This window comes from Chanos chanos, chromosome 10, assembly GCF_902362185.1.
Source record: "Chanos chanos chromosome 10, fChaCha1.1, whole genome shotgun sequence".
NCBI lineage: Eukaryota > Metazoa > Chordata > Actinopteri > Gonorynchiformes > Chanidae > Chanos > Chanos chanos.
Window position 1 is genome coordinate 15,040,841 of NC_044504.1, and position 22,500 is coordinate 15,063,340.

General features: G+C 42.6%; 1 protein-coding gene across 1 annotated transcript in view; it reads right to left on the minus strand.

Annotated features, from left to right (window-relative positions):
• Nucleotides 1-22,500, minus strand: part of kif26ab (kinesin family member 26Ab) — a 79,095-nt gene that overhangs the window by 29,078 nt on the left and 27,517 nt on the right. Inside the window, exons 3-4 of the mRNA XM_030786784.1 lie at nt 19,480-19,950; nt 14,387-14,559 (exon numbers count right to left, since the gene is read on the minus strand). Of these exons, the coding sequence (XP_030642644.1) occupies nt 14,387-14,559; nt 19,480-19,950 (644 nt within the window). The remainder of the gene's footprint in view (nt 1-14,386; nt 14,560-19,479; nt 19,951-22,500) is intronic.

Below are 22,500 nucleotides of genomic sequence, written 5' to 3' on the forward strand. Positions count from 1 at the left end.
GTGTGTGTGTGTGTGTGTGTGTGTGTGTGTGTGTGTGTGTGTGTGCTTGTGTGTGCGTGTGTGTGTGGCAGGGTTTTGTCTGTACTTGTTGGAAAATAATCTTTCTAGACCCCCTTTTGTTGCCTTTCAGTGCTTTGTCAAATTAGCAAGAGAAATTCTTCTGACCAAGGGAGTCATTAGCCCATGTACCCATTAGCCTCTCTCTCTCTCACCATAGCCTTCGTAGCTAATGGCCATGTTGGCCCTATTTACCATCCAAGACATCTTTTTTCTACAGAAACGATAACCACAATCTGTCTACTCAAGCTAGAGTCAGATCACACAAGCTGATATCAGACTGCATTACCAAGAGATCCACACCAAAGCTTCTCTCTTCCTCAATCGATTAATGACCAGCTCCCGCCTGTGCTGGTTTGGAGGGAGCATCCCAAAGCTTAAGCCGGACATGACATAAATCACAGCCCAAAGAGATAGGACACCAGTGGAGCCACAATGACCAGACACAATGTGCCCTGCTTTAAACAGGTTAACGGGCTTATTTTTGCCAAATTTTAGCACTGAGATCCTGAATACTGTACTAGGGCTTTGGCTGGGAGACATAAGCTCTTTGTTAGGTAAAACATAAACTAAGGTTAAATTTGGAATTTCCAAGAAAAAGAAAGAACAACTGTTTGTGTTAGAAAACAGACAAATAAGAAACTATAAGCACAACACCCCCCATCCCCACCCAAAAAATTACCAAGACAAGTGTTTTTTTGTTTGTTTGTTTGTTTGTTTTTTAAAGCATCCTGAGAGCATGTTATCAAGAACTATCATGGCCACACCCACACTTCACTTCAGTTTCTCTCAAACGTAATTAAAGAGTGATGACATCATTCTGTGGATACTGAAAGATGATGCCATCCTCACTGCCCCCAGCAGTAGGACAGTGAGTGGCTGGGTGAGATTTAGCAGCAGGGTCAACAGGCTGATGATCAACACTTGTGTGCCAAAGGGCTCTCTGTCATCCTGTCGACTCCTCAGGTACTGTGTCCCTAAGTGGGCATGAAGTATTAGAGTGAATATAAGTGTGTGTGTGCATGTGTGTGTGAGTGGGATATGTGTGAGTGTGTGTGAGTGTATTTGTATGTGACAGTCCGTTCTCTACCACTAAGCTTGGACCACTGCAAAACATGCTATCACATGACACAGTCACTTTAAATAACCAGAGACATATGAAAATGTGTTGGAAATGTAACCACCTGTACCATGTTACTGTATCATGTAACTCTCTGTACATGAAGGGTGTACAGTTTCCTTCCCACGGGAGTAAGAGACAGAGAGAAAGACAGACAGAATAAAGAGGGAGGAAGAGGGAGAGCCAGAGGGAGGGACATGGGAGTTCCTGCATTACGGACACCCACATCTCAAAAGGAGTGTGTAAAATGCAGCCATGACATATGACATGAATCAAGGTCTCTTTGGTTTAGTCTGTCCCAGACTCCGGCTCCTGCTTAAACGACCTTTAGCACTTCACCAAGACACTTCAGATAAACAGTCCTCTGCTCATTCTATTCTCTCTCTCTCTCTCTCTCTTTGTTTTTTTTTCACTCTTCATCTTCATATACTGTTTATGTGTGTGTGTGTGTGTGTGTGTGTCATGTGCTAGATAAACCTAGCTGCGATGTGGAACTACCTGTAAAGTGCTAATGCTTGGCTGATGGCAGTAGAGCAAAGAAGCAAACTCTTTGTTGTGATGGAGGACAGCGAAGTAGAAAGGGAGGTAGCTTTCAAAGCAAAACCTGAGTCTTCAGCACCACATGGGGCTCAGCTATCCCACAATACCAGTCAAGGCCTGGGGCTGCAGCTGGCTTTCTGCCATCACCCCGTCCACTGAGATGCTGTGTGCATATGTGAAAAACACACATTTATGCACTAAGCAACTGATAGTGTCTGTTAGTCATTTCCAGAATATCTGTAAGACAGTAAACGGTCGGACTGTAAGACAATTCTAACTCACACACACACACACACACACACACACACACACTCTGAGTGTTCTGTCAGCCAGGATTGTGCAGACTCGTAATCTGAGCTGTCATTACACAAAAACAACAGCATTGACTGAGCCAGGCAGAGAGAGGCTCAGTCACAGATACTGCAGTCCCCCTGGTGGAGGGACACACAAGACTTTCCTAAGTGCTTCAAAATTTCAGCTAAAACATTCAAAAATACGAACAGTACAACATTTAAGTGAAGAACAGAAATCAGCTGAGAACAATCAAGTAATTTCTGAAACTATCTGCCACACTGCAGAACATAATAGCAGATCCAGAACAGGAGTGAGGATGCATAAGCTTATGTCTTTCTCTCAGACTATATCTCACTGATACACACCCTCATACCACACCACAGTCCTTGTCGGACACTGTGGTCTCCTCTCTCCATAATGTCGCTTAATTGCTTTTGAGAAGAGAAATCTTACAAAAATCCTAAAATTGTTTGGTTTAAAGAAAGCCAAGTTCTGGACCAGATTTGCAACGAAGCTACGGAGGTCGAGAGACTGAGAGAAAACAACCACAGGAACAGCCGAGTGAACTAATCTACGATTAGTGCCTTCCCATGAACAATTACAAAAATCCACCCCAGGTTAAGAAAAAGACAATGTTTTTTCAACACATTTTAAGTATGTGGGGTTTTCCTACCGTAATGAACGCTCTTTTTTCATGTTTTTTTTTTCCTTTAATTTCTGTGTTAGAATAACAGTTAAAGCGCATTTATGTTGGTGAAAGAAAATGACTAATCCCTAAATGACCTGCAGTAATAATTTAATATGAAAGGCAAAAGACTGAGTGATTGAGTTGGATGAGACAGAGAGAGAGAGAGAGAGAGAGAGAGAGAGAGAGAGAGAGAGAGAGAGAGAGAGAGAGAGAAATAAATCATAGAAATGATCCATTCTGGATAAACCTGGCTGTGAGGCCGAGTTATGAAAGAGAGAGAGAGAGAGAGAGAGAGACAGAGAGAGAGAAAGAGAGAGCATGTGTGTGTCTCAGCGCTAGATAGTGTGAGCGTTCGTCTGTACAGTCTAACCCACTCTAAGCTCATAGGCTTGGCTGTGGGCCAGCCAGCAGCTGTCTGACTAAAGGTAAATCATTTTCTGCCTCAGAATGGAACACTGAAAAATGATCGCTGGAGTTGTGCTGAACCCAGCCAGGAGTTGTCCTATTCCCTTAGAGTGCCTGGCAAGGGAATCCCCAGCTGCCCTAAAATAAATGAACCGGTTTGGATTGTAAATGGAAAACATTCCAATTAAAAAGAATTGGGAAAAGAGAATTCCCAAATCCTGTCTGCACTGGGAAATAATTTGCAGTGGAAAATCAGTCTCTTCATTTTAATCATTTAATTCTAGTTTCTGAGACTGCAAAGACAGATCTGTTGCAAGCAATCCCATGAATCACAATCAAAAGCACAAAAACATGAAAAAAAAAAAACTTCTGTTCTGATGCACAAGCCAGAACACAGTTTAAAAAAACATCCATGGCACAGCTGTCTTCAGATGATGCTCAGGAGTGAGATGCGCCCAAATTTAACGGAAAACTATAAAAAATATCTTTAATATTAAAAAATATCTATAAAAGATGTGTAGTGATGTGAATAAAATGTGTAGTGGCCTGAGAACAAGCTCAAGGGAAACATTTGGCTTTCTTTTTGTCATAAAACATCGTATTGTCTGTTCCCAGGCTACAGATTACATTCACCAACACATCAAGTTCACATGTAGGTGACAAATTTCCTGCTTCCTGTGGTACTGCTAACAATGCTAATAAAACAGTAAACCCACAGCAGTGGTGTCACTGCTGCCCAGCCTTCTAGACCTCATACTATACAGCTTCTTAAACACTGCAGAGGAAGAGAGAGAGAGTTTTAAGGATATTCCTTTTCTATTTGTCCTCTCCTAAATTGCACCCCCTGAATGGCATCCACAAACACACAGGACATCCTGCAAAATCCTGACTCAGCTTGGTCCTGCTTAAGCCTCAACGGGGAGGACAAATCGGAGGCTGTAAAGCTTGGCTGGGCTTTTTGTTATTTAATGAGTTGCATCGTTCAGTCAGGAGCCCCTAGGGTAAAGGGCTGAAAAGCAGTGAAATAAAGTCACCAACTGGTTGTCATCTTCTTGTTAAGTCATTCTCTTTGTATTCATGAGAGCTGGAAAGATCTAGAAAAAAAAAAAAAAAAACGCCTTTAAGAAGAGGGTCTGGAGGTATCTGCCCTATCCCGAATGTTGAGGTAATTTTCACAGCAGAGAGAGGAAAAACTTATGGAATAGATTAATGCCTTTCTGGATTATTTTGACAGGTAATTAAGATTTAGGAATTTCTCTTTAGATTCTTCCTCCTCTCTGCTGACAGAGATTAACAGCTACTCCTGCCTCATCCAAAATCTCTCTCTTTCCCTTTCCCCCTCTCTCTCGGCCCTACACAGCTCACAGTATCAGGTTTCATTCACAGGCTGCTGACGGTCGGGTCTTCAATTACAGGCCGAACACGTGCAGAACTACAATCTCATCCAACCTTTTGAGTGTGAGTCAAAGAACTTGAGAGGAACAGAAGAGTAAGGGCAAGACCAGAGCTGACAGCACTCCCACTACACAGATTCTTAACTAACACCCACTGGTCACATCTCCTTCTACATTACGGACAGAACCAAAACAAATTGGACCAGTCGATTTCAAATGTTCAGATTACCAGTGACATGCAACAAACAAGAGTGAGGTAAGGAGAGCGTGACCATTATGGAGCAAGAAAAAAAAAAAAAAAAAGATGGGTTGAGAGCTCTCACTCTCTCCGTTCCTCCTTCATTAATCACTGTCTAGAAAAGACACCCAATGCTTATTTATTTGCGCTGCTTCATTCTGAGGCTATCACAACAAACAGCCCCAGTGACTGCTGGGAGCATTTGTGTGTGATTAATCAGAATGAGGACTGGAGAGACAGAACCAGAAAGAGGAGGGGTAGAGAAGAAGGGGGGGGGGTTTGTTCTTTAATCTGCCAAATGTAGTTAACAAGCAACCAAGCAACACTGGAACAAGAGAATTCAATGGATGAGTAAACTTGTAGATCCAGCGAGCTAAACTATAAGGTAATCGTATGTTTAAAAGAAAAGAACAAATAAATGGAGTAATCTCTAGTACAGAGATGAAAGAGGTTCCATTGCTCAGCCATGTATTGGCCATCATTCTCTGAGAGATGGATACGTCAATAGCCATGATGGTGGTGCCAAACTCATCCAAACAATGACAGAAAGACGGATGTTTGCCCATATCTCAGGGGATGAGGTCAAAGGACTCAATTCACACATCATAAGCAGTACACACACACACGTACCTGAACACTCTCTTTATATTTCTACTATGCTGTGTATATTCATGTGAATGAACTGAAATGGTTAGTCTTATTCAGTGGATTTAAAGTGGTGTTTGGCGTTAGTACTGATGCCAGAGCAATCATGTAGCTTACTCAGAAATCTTTCTGCAGCAATGCGGTTAATATGGGGAATAAAAAAAAAAAAAAATTTACAACAGGTACTGGCACTGTCAAAAGGCAGTAAGGCAATCATAGCAAATAAACAAAGTGACAAAAAACTGACACAAATAAAGTACTTTTTAATGTAATTTATAAGTCCAGAGGAGCATGCATAGTGTTTTTAAATGAAACACAGCATGGGATGTGGAGCTGTCTCTCTCGCATGTCGGGTCATGAACTGATTAGTGACTATAATCCATTTCACTCCAGACAATCTACATGTGTTGGCGTTGGCAAATAACGACGGCTGATGAAAAAAAAAAAAACTCACTCATGCCCTCGCTTCAGCTCTTCCCTTTAACTAAGCTTCACAGCCGAGACTCACGGCAGGACCTATCGGTTTTTAATCTATCTGTTCCACTCACACCCTCAAACACACACACATACACACACACACACACACACACACACACACACACATACACACATACACACACACCAACATGCATGCCAAATGCAAAACTAATGAATTATGAACAAAACAAACCAGCAATGTAAATAACCATGCAAAAAAAAAAATTTGGTTTTCGGTTTCCACAATAGGGTCCACTATAACATGGACCCTATTGCAGGATCACAACATAGGAACCAAACAACAAGACTATTCTGTGTGAACTAAATCCAACCTGCGGTCACAGGACCTGCTAATACGTGGAGATGACTCTCTCTCACTCCATTCTTTGGCCTGCACAGCATTTGTCTGCTCATTACCTCCAGCACCACAAGTTAGTGGTATGGCTTTAAAAACCTGCCCTGACAGCGCCATCCATCTCACACTTAATTTCATGCAAGTCAGTAAGATAAACGACGTCGTACATTTGTATTGACAAGCCAAGAGAGAATTCGCTGGCAGCACGTGCATAAATTTTAGAACGTTTGAGTTTACTGCTTTTTGCATAAATATGAATGAATTCTGAAATATGAAAAGTGTTGGTTGGGGATATCAAACGCAGACTGCAAACCAATTAAGACATAAAGCAACAGTTAGTTATTCATGTGCTGTGAGAGAGGAGGGGATTGACCAGCGTGATTGCTTGGGGAAAATCAACCTTTGCTTTGTTACAGACACAATAGAGGAAGCACAGTCAGGATGACCTCATGTGAATTCCAGACAATGGTCATTCTTACAGCCTGAGACACAATAGGTTCTTTAATGCATTTTCCATTTGCTCTGTTAAGACACTTAATTTCATTTTGGTATCAACACTGCATGAACCAGCAGACACGTGGAAATCACTCTGAAAGTTGCTGTGCTTGCTAAATTCTGTCCGAAGCACACATAAATGGACACATTGGAAAAGGCAGCTGACTGGTATAAGTCAGTTTCATATGATCTGTGAACACTTCTCTGCCTCTCTTTACACCAGTTCTTCCCAATCTTACCCATGTGGGCCACAGCTCTGAAGAGTTTACATCTCTCTCTCTGCTCTAACACCTGATTCAACTCATCAGCTAATTATCAAGCTCTTTGATTAGCTGAAACAGGTGTGTTAGAGCGGAGAAAGTGTGAAATGCTGTGGGCCTCCAGAATCAGAACTGGGAGATGATGCTTGACAATAACCAATCCTATGTATCTATCTCAACCTCCATATGAACAGGGCAAACGGGCCTTTCTCCTACAGGCTGCCAAAGCCCTGAGGACGCTCTGGTCACTTTGCTCTGATTGATATGGACACATCAGCTCCAATTTCCTCTCCTAATAGGTTTCTTGCCACACACACTGGGTCACCTACTGGCCCACCTATTCTATAAGTGTAGACATTCATCAGCAGATTCTGTTATGTTCACCAGGGTTTGCTCTGGCAACCCTCCCCATGGCTGTATGAGCACACAAGCTAATCTTACTGAAACAGCACGTCACGCTTCTGCTCTCAGTACTGTCATATCTCTGTTTTCTGCCCTATTTCACTATTCCCATTGTCTGCATGAAAAAGGACGCTCTGTATAAGCAGTCTCTCCCTGGTCTGTGCACAAAAACACTATGGCTCAAGGCAGGGTTTACTGTGAATACTGCTCAGCTTCAAATCTGTCTGTGGCAAACCTGGACTACTTTGTTTGTTGATCTATTTGTACAAGGTCCACTGCCCTGAATATTCTTGTTTTAAACCTAATTTATGATACAGCTGGATTTTAACTAAACAACTCATCACCATGCTGTCTATTAACTGAACCAGATATGTAAATTTTAGGTAAGAGCAGAGCAGTGGTACTGAAACTGTTTGGGAAACAGTACCTTAGTATTAATGGCAGTGGGACGGTTTGGATTCCACACACTGGTACTGTTTACAACATTGGATGACAAGCACAAATGCATCAAACTGCTGGCTGTCATAACAGGAAGAATGAGGCAGGTGACCGGGGTCAGATTCCTGGGCTGTCACACGTTGGAATCTTTCCCCCAGAGAGGGAGACCTGGCAGTGCCACCCTCAGCCTTGCCATAGCGATAGTTACCAAGGTGATCTTCTGATGAAGTGGCATTGTCTGATTGAGCCAACTGTGCAGCTCAGCAGGAATTTGTTACTGAATCAGGAGGAAACTGTCTAAACACTACACATGTCCACGCAGTATGAGAAACCTCTTCAGAGAGAGGAAGTAATTACTGAGATAAAGAAAAAAACGTGTGAATGTAATTAGAAAGGTGAAGAGCCAGTTTCAGAAAATGATAACGAGACCTAACAATAACAAACAAACGTTTTTGGTGTTTTTCATCGAACTTCTCAAAAGTTGATTTCATCAAAGATAAACTTATAATTTTCAGAACATTTAACAAAGAGGCTGAACGAGTTCCGCTGTCCCTTAAAGGAAGTAATCACTTTGCTATTGACTGTTCCAAATAACATGAGTTGGGCAATGCAGCACAAGGCTGAGAGACACTGAGGTAAGAGAAGTGGACAGACCTATAGAGGCTGATGTCTTTACCATTTATATGTAGCTGAGGTTGTTACTTTGAGAGCAATGACATTAAAGTGAAAACTTTCAGCCTTACAAGTGGATTGTAGGTGTAATAGCATTAACGTTTGATATTGGGGAGTATGATAAACTGAATCAGTAAAAGAGAGATGAACATAGAACAGTGATCCATCTAGACACAATATTAAAACACCTGCTCCCGCTCCCTACATAACAGCATGGCGGTAAAGTCTGAGCAGATCCCCAGGGCACCACCACCACCAGGACAGAGTAATGAATCCATCAACACCTTCAGCTTATGTGCACAAAAACACTCACACCTAACAAATGCAAACACAGACACAAACCTCACAAATACACACAAAGACCTCACAATCACACACATGAATGCCTCACAAACAAAAATACTCACACATGAATGCCTCACCAACACACACACACACACCCCAAAATGGCTCACAGCCCACTAGAAGCTGTCACACCTGGGTTTATCAATGAATCACCCTAAAGCTCCACCACCAGCAAGGTTCCAGCTGGTCTTGCTCACACTCAAAGCCATTACACACACGCGCGCACACGCATGCACGCACACGCACACACACACACACACACACACAACCCTGATGGCCAGATTACAAGAGGAGACTACCAGCTGGTGTTTTAGCTCCAAAGTGAACATCATGTTGAAACAACAGTGTTAAACCTTCCCTAGCTCCGCTAGCACTGTGTCAACAAATCAATGGGACTGAAAAGAAAATATGTTACCTACAAATGTCAGCGAATAAGTTGTCACACCACGTGTCACACAAGCTTCAAATTCAATTGTTGTTTCACAACACAGCTCCTGGATTAGAAAAGTTCAGCGTACCCCCCAAAGCATACTATGACTATAGGGACACAATTACCCAAACACACACACTCACACACATACACCTCGCGGCATGAATACTTCATGTGAAGTATTCACTTACCTCAATTTCATGGTGGTACTCAAAATGTTCCCTTCCAAAGTTCCATTCTTTTTCTGTCTCCAGCTGAGAGTGGTGGTGTGGAGCATCAGTCCAAGTTCTCCTATCATGAGTGAGTGTGTGCGCGCACGCGCGCGTGCGTGTCTGTGTGTATCTACTGAGCACCAAGCCTGAAAGCTCACTAGCATGTGCTGTGTGTCCTCCTCAGGCCGGGAGACCAGCGCTGTGTGTGTGTCTCTCTCTCTGAGCCAGCATGGAAGCTGCCTCCAGCTGCAGTAGACCTGACTCTTGGTCCCTCTCATGCAGTTGAGCAGCAGGGTCTAGTTTCGCTCCAGGGCTCAAAGCACTCAGCTTTAATCTGTTTTGCCAATTTGTCCCTGACAGGGATTACCACTGTCACTCAAAATGCAGCCAGCCATACGGATCACTTGTCTGGGCTTTTTTTTTTTTTTTGTCAGATTCCCACTCCCTTCTTCTCTGCTCTACATACTCTCTCTCAATCTCTCCATCACTCAGCCTTCAATCCCTCCTCACTGCTTTTCCAGTATGTATCTAACATCTCTCTCTCTCTCTCTCTCTCTCTCTCTCTCTCTCTCTCTCTCTCACTCACTCTCTCTCTCTCTCTCTCTCTCTCTCTGTCTAAATCCTCCTCTTTAATGGACAAGCCATGGAGCCGATGTTATCAGCTCAGCTAAATGGTGCGTGCGTGTGTGTGAGTGAGGGTGTGTGTGTATATGTATGGAAAAGGTTGAGTGAGAGAGTTAACTGAACTCTTTACTTCTCTCCATTTCTAAACCAACCATCCCCCAATCACAGTCTCACCTACCCCTGTCCCTGCTCCACACACACAAAGACCACCACTTCTGGGTACATTAGCATATCCCACAGAGACTACGAATAGGAAAGATTGCTGTCTCCCACTGTTTATAACTCCTGCTACATTATCTGCCTGTCATGGCAGGAAGGGCAAGTTAATCAGCGTAATAATGCCCAAGACAGCATTCAAATACATGCACAATGAACTGAAATGATATTAAATGGGTGCACACAGGGGGTGATTTAAAACAAAGGTCAAAACATTTCTTTGAGTTAAAATAATCACTTAATATCTGCGCTAATTCATGCTCTACCGTCATACCTATAACCCTCTCCTGTTCCTTCAGAGTGAACAAATGATTCATCACAGTAGCACTTCAAGGCAGATAAGACAAAACAGGAAACATTTTTGAAACAATGGTTGGTAAATACATACTTATTCTCCCCCCCCCCCCCCCCCCCCCCCCCTCTCTCTCTCTCCCCCTTTTACATTTATATAAAAGCTGCAGTCATTGCCTTTGTTTAAGCAGCACATTAGTATAAGAACAATTTACCAAGCTGAAATCTTTGTTGCCATGGTTATACCCAAAGTCCTGGAAAACAAAGCACTGACGGAAGACCATGTCTAAAGGGGGACAAAGTGGGCTTGTTGGAGCAATTACTGGGGAATGTCTTACCCAATCACAGTCATTACCACTTCAGCTCACCTGGCCAGGCAGCTGGGAGATACTGGGCTATAAAACACACTTCCTTTTGTATTCGACACCATACCTTGGTCACATACCAGAAAACAGCTGTGGTCCAGAGAATCAACCCTTTCCCTTCTAACCTTACAGCCTGATTCCCCTGTGTACAACCCTACTGCAAAATTCCACTGGTATAAGCTATTAACCACCAGTCAGATACATACAGCAGGACACAAACACATTAAAAACACAACACCTAGCTTGGAATTTGAACTAACGACCCTTTAATGGTCAAAACAATTCAGTTGGATTCCACTTCTCCCACTCAGTGTAATGCATCTTTATGTAAAGGTAGCCGTATTTTTCTGGCTAACACAGTCACGCACGTGTAGCCAGAGCTAAACCTGGGGATTCACGGGACTCGGTTTGTCCCGTTCGGCCGAGGCCCCCGGCCGGATTAAGAATGCCCTGTCAGCCAAATCCTAAGGGTGCTGACGGTTATGGTGTGTCACACAGCATGAGGACCCTGCTGGTCTCTCTGTCGCTTTTCATTATGAGACCTGGAGAGAACGTCAATACGCTAATCATATGCTCCATCACACCAGAGTGTATACTGAGATTGGGAGCTCTGGTCAAACTCATCACTCTGACCGTCCATCACCATCTTGCCTTCCTCATCCTCTAACTTCTTTTTTTTTTTTATTTCAAACTCTATTTATTAGGGGTTTAGATCAGGATCAGTAATTAAGCTGGGTGTGGCACACAATGTTAGGTGTACAGCTGTGTAAAAGTGAAACACCAGACCAATTTTTAGTGCGTGCTTTTAACAGCAAAATAAGCAAACGACACAAAACAAGCTGGTCTTCTGACTGAGCTGGAGAGCTGAGTTGCAAACTAGACCGTATTGAGATATGACTCATTCAGGTTGGAATATAAATGGAGATACAAAATCTATCTATCTATCTATCTATCTATCTATCTATCTATCTATCTATCTATCTATCTATCTATCTATCTATCTATCTATCTATCCCTCTTGACAGACAGACATACATATTAAAGGCAGTTTAAAGTGGAGCTGGGCAAAGTCACACAGGTTTTATGTAAACCCATTTTTCCTCCAGACACAGTGGTCTGAGCCATGGATGAATAGGTTAAAGCTTTTTCAGTGTCAAGTGACAAACATGAAAGATGAGTGAAGAGAGTGGGGGAAAAAAAAGGAGAGAGTGGTCAATGATTCAAATTCACAGAGGATGCAGCAGGAGTGCCAGACCTCGATTTTTCTTTGCTTGGGAGAAAAAAGTCTATGAAATGTCATATCAGTCTGAGCCCTCAAGGCTGGATTTCAAAAATCAAACAGACTGGTACAGGTAATAAACTCTAAATTACTGTATGCTTTTTCAGTGACCAACCCATTAGCAGAAAGCAGGCATTTGGAGTGGCAGCATATATTGAGTCTCCAGGGAATGAGATACTTTTTCAACCATGACAGGGAAAAAAAAAAGTGATGAGAGTACAACTTCAGAACCCAGCCAGAGGGGGCGAGTGGGTCTCTTCTGTTGCTTGGCTTTCCTGTGAAATGATTTAATTGCAGTCTAATTAATATTTCATTCGCAAGTGGAGCTGTGCTGATGTAGCAAACTTTCCCAAACGTTGAACAAGCATGTTAAAAGTCTGCTATGCTCCAGACCGAAAGTCTTGGATATCCCCTCATGCATTTGGAGCGGGTACTTTTCACATGGCGTTTTACAAATGATCCTACTAAAGATTAAAATGAATGTTAATCAAAAACTGAGCTTTGAGCCTCCCATAGAACAATGTATTTAACTGACACATTCCACATTCTGTTTGCCTTGATTAAGTCAAACATCCGTTAGTGATGGGAAATTTATTTGGGGGCCTTCCTGTGTGTGGTGGCTATATTTAACTGGATTAAACACAAAAAGAGACTCTAAGTCAAGGCCGACAGAGAAGAATTTGAAAACACTGCCAAGTGTTTTTGACAACTTATATTTTAGTCTGAACATTTCTTCAGACAGAGAAAGATTGCAATCATTCTTGTTAGCCACTCCCATAATACCTAAGGTCCCCGCTTTTGTAGAAAACTGTTTTAAATCAATAATAGATTAATGATGTACTGGTAAACCGAGTTCACCCTACTGTGAGTTTACTGTCAGTTGAGGAATTTCTAAACTGATAACTAATATAAGTGAAAAATCTAACATAGTACTTAAAAGGTTAGAAGTTCAAGACTGAAAACTTGGTAGGTTCAAATAAATTAATCATTAGAAAAAATGCAAAATAGTTTTTGGGACAGTAAGCTTTCTAAGCCTGCCATGTTACTACAAAATGCAATCTGCACTTAAACAAAATGGAATCCTATTCCATTTTACTTTGTCCATATAATGACAATGAAAACCACAGGAGCTGCTGCTTTGGGGGCAAGTGTTTTTCTTTTTTTTTTTTTAACACTACAGTTATTTTGCGAGTGTGAGTTTCAGCTGAGGAGTTTAAATAGAGTTGAAATTGTGTTATCCCTCCATTCTCCACTATTTAAGGAATGCTTGTCTGCACCATGTGATCACTGAGTTTTTTCCATACTAACGTAAACCTCAGATATTCTTGGCTCCTATCTCTCGATGAAATGAAAGATGTCAGCCATTATCTTTTCCCTCCTTCTCCTACCCTACTTCTTTTAACTCTCTACAGGACAGGGAGTAGGGAGGACAGAAAAAAAATCTATTTTCTATTTTTCCCTTTGGGCTTTTTTACCTCTCAGTGACCAAAAACTGCATCCCTGCCCATCCGTTCCACTGAGAACTCTTCCAAAGAAAACACATTCATAACTATAAATCAGGTCACAAAAAATTAACCCTGCGTTCCACGAGGTCTTCTCTGGCCGTTGTTTAAGCATGACCCAGAAGTGTGTTGACAGGTGCCGCTTTGTAAAGAGGATCCGAACGCCGTGCCACCATCCCTCTCCACCCAGGGAAAGGCCCTCTTATCCAGTGTTCACCCCCCGCCGCATCGAACCAGACGGCAGTTAAGCATTGTGTGCATTGTGTTTCCAGGATATTACAGATCCAAAAGAAATATCCCTACCCACCAACACACAATATTGTAATAGGGAGGGGGGGGGGGGGGGGGGCTTCTCAAGTGAACAAGGACTTTTAATGTCACTAACAAACATAGCAACAAAGGATTTACCCTATATTCTTATTCAAAGCTTCCAATTATTAGGTTTTACATCAGAGGTCACAATCCCACAGAGCAATCTTGTCTCCGGGGCAGATCAGCAGTACATGATCATGATCTGAATTTAAACCCACGGTCCTCTGGTTACGAGAGCATTTGCCTTATCCCTACTCCGTTTTCACCATGATCTACTGAGGCAAGTTGTTAAAAGATGGGGTACAGTACGCACTAAAACTGCATCCTTACCTGATGAAGAAGGAGGCTGCAGCAGAGGCACCCTGATTGGAGGTGGGAGGCGGTGGAGGTCCAAACTGAATGTGACCTCTCTGTCGGGATGGAGCCAGGGACACTCTAGACACAGCAGTGTCTGACGACAGGAGATCTGTGACTGGAGAAGACTCATCCGCCAGCCCCTGAGTCTGAAGAAAAACATGAGGAAAACTATCAAAATTCTGTGGGTCTGACTAAATGAGACAACCCGGCGTGTTTCAGCCCGAATCACCCATGATTCGAGAGCAAATGCACTTAACCAACTGTTTGTATTTTCATACTCAAATAGCAACCAGTGTTCTAACCGGTTCCCAGAGGAGCTACTGGAAATGGTCATTAGCACCAGTAAAGGAGCTCATAATTAGTCCGAGTGGAGCAAGACAGGCCCTCGTCAGAATAGGCATGGACTGGGAGAGAGCACTGCGACCTCAGCTGCTGGAGGGAGTCAGAGAGCCAGCCAGCAGAGAATGCTCCCCTTGATCAAGGACCCTCCAGACTCTCATGGCCAAAGGCTATGAAGAGCATCTGGCTGATCTTTCAGTGCATGACCATAGGGTGATAAAAATGAAGGAAGGGTGGTTGGGTGAAGTGACTGGGGTTTCATCTGTGACACTGATGGAGTCTCCAGACATACTGAATACTGAGAGGACTGCAGGGACAGCGAGTCTCTGATAACTAAGGCATATGAGGTCATAGAGATAACAACTACATACTGCAGGTCGGTCAATACAAATGGCACTGAGTAGGGAATCCTCTTTTTTTTTACTTTTTTTACTTTTACCTTAAAATGCACCCAAAATGCCAGCATTGCTAATAAACATTAAAAAGGCTTAAATAAATAGTCTGTATTAATAAATACAAACAATACTTTGGTATCAAAGATATTTAACCCCTAAAATCTCAGTCACAGGAACACAGTATTGTTCCACACTTCCCTATGTTGTAACAGTTCTTTATTGTCATCTGAGTAATTAACTACACAGCCAGTCTCTATGATCAATATCAACTGTCAAAAGTGTGTTTAGTGTGTAAGCACTGTCCTCAGACCAGTCAGTATGGAAGCATTCTTTCCTGGAATCGGCTGCAACTCAGACACAATGAGCAATCGACATCCCTGACTTCAGCATAGCATGTCATTTTAACAAGTTGTGTTCAGTCAACACGGTCCTGTCACTGTGCATATTGACCCACTCTATGTTTGCCCTAGATTCATGCCTGGTAACTAAAATAACATCATTGAAAATTTTTTTATATAATGTATGCCCTCAACTGTGTGCAATACGTCAACGCGGCTTGACAGCTAAACTATTTATATGCCAAAGAAGACATATGAGCACAATACATCAAAAGTGCTGGACACACAGTGAGCCCTTCACATGAGAAAACACAAAACAAACACTTGTCCATTGCCTTAACCTGTGAGGGCATGGCTCTAACCTCTGTCATATAAAGCTGGTTATATATCTATGGTCAAGACTTGTTTTTGTTTTTATGGGAAGGTATCGTATGGAATTTCCCCTGATTTTACACCGTTTTTGAGGTGCAGAGTAAAGTCCTTTTTAAATTATTTTCATATCTTCACATTTGCTTTTTACTGTTACTTTTGTTACTTAGCGTTTTTGGTGGGGTGTTTTTTTTTCACCTCCTAACAAATGTTTCTAATGTGTTTCATTATGTTCCAAATGGGCAGGCAATTACTGGGCTCATTGAACAAAATATTTCATTATAATTTGACAGGTTTTACGGGTCTCACTGAATGAAATATTTCATAATAACTCCTCAATTTTTTTTCCTGTTTTGAGAAAGAAGAGAAACAAATATGTGAGGTTAATTAGTGTACATTAAAAAACAAACAAACAACCAAACATTTCGGATCACCCGCATCTGGAGGGAATGTAAAGATCTCAGGCGGGAACAGTTAGAGAACAAACTCCCCCGTTCTGTCTGTGTTGTGCTTAGAGAAGTCCTGTCTGGACAGAACAGGACGCGTAGTGAAATGACTCGAGAGATCTCATGCAGTTGCTGGAGCAGAAAATAACGACACTATGCGGGGTCCGTGACAGAACAGGATGGAAGATATCCACTCATGGCATTCCGGTTTCATATGAACGGGGATAAATAAAAGCAGATTCATATTTACGTGAGGGGTGCTTGTCTCTACAGCACATTAAAGCCTATGGAGGTGTTGAGTTTCATATCAGCTGAGAGGGTATTTGAGAGGGTGGTGTAGAGCTGTCATAGAGACACTGAACTGGGAAACACACACACACACACACACACACACACACACACACACATACACACACGGATGACAGAAAACTCTCTCCAGGGAGGGCCAGAGGACTTAAGCCCCTCTGTCAACATGTGTTTTCCTGTTACCAAGATTTGAGTGAAGGCTAGGTGTGTTGGCCCCCCCTGGACAGATCATTACTGATGTGGTTGCTTGAATTCCAGTAATTAGACTGGCTCCAGTCTCTCAAAACAGAAAGGCAGAGAGAGAGAGAGCGAGAGAGAGAGAGAGAGAGAGAGAGAGAGAAAGAAAGAAAGAAAGGAAGAAAGGAAGAGAATATATCACAGAGACAGGGACAGAAATATACTGACAAGCAGAAAGTCAGCCTCCTTTTGGACTGCAAATTTGAAAATTTCCATCTCTTTTTCCCTAACACTTTGCAGAAGCAGACCTGGGTCTACTGAAGCCCTCAATGAGCTTCTGATCCCCAGGTCTCAGCAGGCGAGACGACTGTTTCAGTCCAAATCCAATCCACACATTTCAACCAGAGCCGACATGCTCCAGTAGTTTCCCCTACTGCCAAGAGAAAAGCAGGGTAAAGGAAAAAGAAAACAGGTTGCAATGGAGAGAGAAAGAATGAGGGAATGGAAGAAGTCCTTCCTCAGTCTCTTCAGACAGATGCTGTGCAGCTTGTGTAGCTCAGATGATTCACTGAGCATCAAACAGGAGACAGACCAAGGGAGGACTAATGGGGACACTACAGTGTCCCAACATGACGACATGCACTCACACACACCACACACACACGCACGTGCATACACACAGACACACATGTTTACAAACAAGGCATAGGGCCAGTTGTTTTCCTAAACCCAAGCAGGTCCCCAGGTCAGCAGGTCGTGGTGTTAGCAGCTTAAAACACATGTGGTTGTAGATCTAGTGCCAGCTCTTCACAGCATTAGAACCAATTGGTCCTTCTGAGCGAACAGTCTGCAACAGCAATCATGCTACTAAAGCCTAACGATGCACTGTGTTTATTTAGATCACTGAAAATAAATAAATAGGAAATTGCACGTAACCACCAAAAGAGACCAGGGCTGAAACTGGAAATGTTTAGTAACAATAGAATAGAATGTAATACTGTATAATACAATAGATACTGGTGAATTAGTAAAGAGAGGCAGTCATTCTTCAGTATGAATTTATCTGATAAACATTCTTCGCTTCATTAAACCGTACAGCCTCTTTATTCATCACTCATCAATTCACGATTTCTCTTAGCCAAGAGCGAGATACCATTTCCTTATGCTAAATTTAAGTTTGTTTGTGTGTGTGTGTGTGTGTGTGTGTGTGCGTGTGTGTGTGTGTGCGTGCGCGCATGCGCACACTTGCAATGTGGCTCAATTAAAACTCTTCTTGATCGACAGGCATATTCTCTGTTGTAGTCCACATGGGGATGCCAAGATCCCATCTGTTGGCTTTGACTCGTTTATTTATTTATTTATCTATCTATTTATTTATTTATTTTATTGGACTCCTTCACCTCTTCTCTCATCTAGAATTTTAACTTTGAAGGTATCCCATTACTAGGTTGTGCAGAGACAAAGCCCAAGGCTGCCCAATATAAAGAATCTCTCTAAAGAACAGCTGTCAAGCGTGGGCTGTCTTTCTGCCTTTGTCCTCTGTCCTCTCCACACTTCTCCCTGCAGAAATCAAGTATAGGTCTCAGAAATTACAGCTCCTGCCTTTCGGCTCCACCAAGGCCCCCGTGCTCAGAGTATATTTTTGTCATTCTGCCGAAATGCCGCTCTAATGAAAGAAAAGGCGGATTTTTAAATCACAACAGGCATATTTCTATGCCAGAGGAGCCACGGACTCAGAGCCCTGAGGGGACAGGGCCCTCCCAAAGGAGGGAGAGAGAGACAGATAGAGAGAGAGAGAGAGAGGGAGAGAAAGCATGTATTTATGTGTGTGCATGTATGTGTGTGGTTTTAGGCCCACACTGAGAGGATGGTTGGTCTCTAGCGTTCACAGTGTCTTTTGCTTAGTCTGAATTTGCACACACGCTGGCTGTTAAAAGCCTCTGTGGCCATGCGCTTACTGGAACAAAAGAACATGTTGACAAAAGGGGCAAAGACCGCATTGAACTGCGTCCACATTTTTTACTAACCATTCATGAGCAGTACAAAGCCAAAGGCTGGTTTAAAAAGAGGCACATCATTGATGTCTAAAACAACATCAAAATCAAGTCAGAGAAACTGTATTTTAGTCTGACACCCATAAAAGCTTCTACCATCCCATAAAAAAGTATGGGACTGGCACTTGGTAGGTTGTGTGTCTAGTTTGTTTAACATACAAAAGCTGTACACACATCACACATGGGCAGCCTGGTGTGGAATCTCAGAGGAGAGTGCAGAAGTAAAGCTTTTGCATTTCGATAAAGCATGGCCAACAAAAGGCTCCTCCACAAAAAGAAAAAGGCAAAGTTTAAAACTATTCACAACCTTACTGAACCTCCCAATATAAATCTCACATAGAGAGTAAATCATGCAAAAGCATGTTCTTAATGCATATGTTTGTCTTACCGGTTGATCTCGCAAAGTAATCTTTAACGCATCATAAACTTGTAACTGAAGCCATACGTTCTTCAAGTAAATCAAGAGCTTCCATGTATGACTGGAATGCTCAGGTAAAATGCTAAAGAATCCAATGACATTCTTCACATGTCCCGGGGACTAAGTCACACCGTAACTATGTTAAACGGTCTCTCCCGTTTTGGAACATGCAGCTAAATGCTGGCTTTAAGCCAACACTCAAAGGGAAAACAAGGATGACTTACCGGGCCAGGCTGCGGCAGGAAGTTGTTGACGCGCGAGATACTCCACATGCCCTCCAGATACTGCTGGGCCTGAATGGTCACTGAACTCAGTGCTCCAGTCAGAGGTCCACCCCCAACAGTCACCTGGACACTGGGCTTTGGGCCTATGCTGGAGGGTCCACCCTGACTCCATCCTAGCCCTCTTCTCTTATCCCCCACAGCCATTACACTCTGTGAAGGGTGGGGGATCCTCGACGGGGGGTTTCTGGAGGACAGTGTGACCACACTGTGGGCGGTGAACCTAGGACCATGCCCTGGGAAGGTGTTGGGAGGTGGTATGTTGGTGTCTGGACAAAGACCCTGTAGAGCCTGCTGCCTTAGCTGTTGAATCGGTGTGGCACAGACCTGGCATCGAATACCCTCGTGACCACTTTTTACCGGCCAATCGGGCACCTGGAGTTGGTCGAACAGAAAGGCCGCAAAACCAGGGTCCTATAAGGAGGAGAACAGATCCAGATAAGACTCAGTAAATCCAATAAGTCTTAAAACTGAAGAGGTAAATGAACATATATCGTTATATAAGACAGCTTGTAAACAGAAAAAAAAAATGGCACAACCAAAAAAACATCATGGCATGTTTTCTTTGATGGCCTCTTGAGTCTTATAATTATAAGTTATAAAAATTATAAAAGGCTGAAGATAAATTAGACTGACTGTGTCAAAAGGAAATCTGAAGGCTTAACAAAAGACATCTCATTACTATCACCACTCCTGTTGTATGACTCTGGTCTATTGACTGCTAATCTATATTTAACCTTGACTTCGAATAAGAAAGATCTTTCAGCACTTCTCAATCATCATCAGCTGCTCTCCGGTTGACAGCTTCTGATCTGACTGTGACTGTTCATTATTTTTTAATCACCTACTTCCAATTTACTTCTACCATCTCCCTTAATATATTAATTATTTTTCTGACTCTCCCATATCAAGCTTACCACAGCTGGGAACAGTGAGACTTCCAAGGAAGGAAAAGAGAGATAAAGAGAGGGAGGGAAGAATAAAGGTAGCAACAGAGAAAACAACAACAGCTGAGGCCAGCCATGAAGCCCAGCATTGTGTGTATTTACATATGATAAGACTTCCTTCAAAGAGAGCCACGAAAAGACAACCCCAGCATGAAAGTACCATTTCCCCTGTTCATCTACACGATTCACAAACAGACCTCATCTTTCATACACACCTCTTATTCACACACAAACATATACATGTTACAGGCTACTTTTGAGTGGACTACATCATATTGGTGTGTGCCCGCTCATACACGCACACACACACACACACACACACACATACACACACACAAGTCTCTCGATGAATATAAAAGGTTCTATGCTCAAGGTTGGTGAAATGGCAGCTTAGCCCCGGCACTGCAGCTCAGGGATTCATAAATGTTTACTGGGAGTCTGCTCCACAGTATCACAGTGGCAATCAAGAGGAGTGGGACCAGGGAGTCATTCACGGTGCTGGATGATATGTGGCCGGTTTAACTGTCATTCAACCGCAAAGCTTTTAAAGCATTCTGTTGGTCAGTAAATTACGGCAAAATGTGCACTTGTTCAGGGACTTTATCATTTATTTTGAGTATGTCTCAGGTCCAATTCATCTAAAAAACCAGGCTAGTGAAGGAGCTTGATCATAGACACTTAGCAGTCAACCATGGTCTATCAACACAGATGGGTGTTAATGACCTTCCTGGGGGAAATCTCCTCTTTTATAGAGGACGAGTAGAAGAGTGACACATGGTGGGCGTCTCTGCATTAATTTGGCATCAGAGTGTCCTCTGACTCCATGAGTAACACACAAACAATAACCCATGGTCACTCAACAGAGGTTGTTTATATATATATATATCTAAATATAAACAACATATACATACATATAACAATCAGAAATCCAGTTATTTATATATGATCCCACATATGATCACACTTATCATATACCATGTACATAATGACATAAATACAGACATCTGTAATCTTTATCCTCCATACTATATGAGATCTGATCATCACATCCAGTAGATCTGCTGTGGTAACCTACCAGTATTAAATATGACTCCAAATCCCAGTCATCTGTCACTTGTCATTTGGATGAGGATTTGCAGGATAAAGAGAGGTATGAAAACTCAGTTCACTTCTACTATAAATCACCAAGCAGCGTCTGTTACCAAGTGGTGGAAATGATGTAGATTAATGGTGAAAGTCATTAGTCAAAATCCCTATGTGATCTCACCACTAAAAAGGAGAAGGAGAAGGAATTTTTTTTTTGCAACAGGACTTCATTTGTTCAATGCTAAACAACAAAAAAAACGTTGTGTTAGACACCATGAAGGTACACATGCACTGTTGGGGATGAGTGGATGGCTGCTATATTCAAGAAGCATGTGCGTATGTGCGTGGCGATGAGAAAACAGTACAGTTAAATGTGATGGAACAAAGTAAAGTGTAGATGTAAAAGACAGGTAGACAGGAGGTAAAAGAGAGAGACAAAGGGTGGGGGGGGGGGGTGGGGGGGGGGCACAACAAGCTGAATTTGTGAAAGAGCAGGAAAGAACCTGAATACATGAGAGAAAATGAGAGATGAGATGAGGTCTAGACCCCTGGCCTTGAGGCTTGTAGGCCACACTGTTACTTTATTGCCAGTCAGTTGAGATTTTTATGAAGCTCTGGGGAGGAGTGAAATCTTATGCTCTGGCCTGATCATCAGTGCTCTAAAGACTAGACTGAACCATCTGATTACTGACAGCATGAGTGTCCTCCCGTCTCTCAAACGAAGCATGAGGAAACAGGGAGAAAAATGAGGAGGCACAGAGGTAATGAGAAGGGCAGAAGGTATAGAACTGAGAAGTAAAGAGCAGAGGGGAGGGGGATGAAAGAGGAGAAAAGAGTAAAATAAGAAGAAACTGAAAAGAGGAGTTTGAGAGTTAATGAGTGAGAGCATAACAACAGAAGTGAGAGGATAAGAGAGAGTCAGTGTGAATCA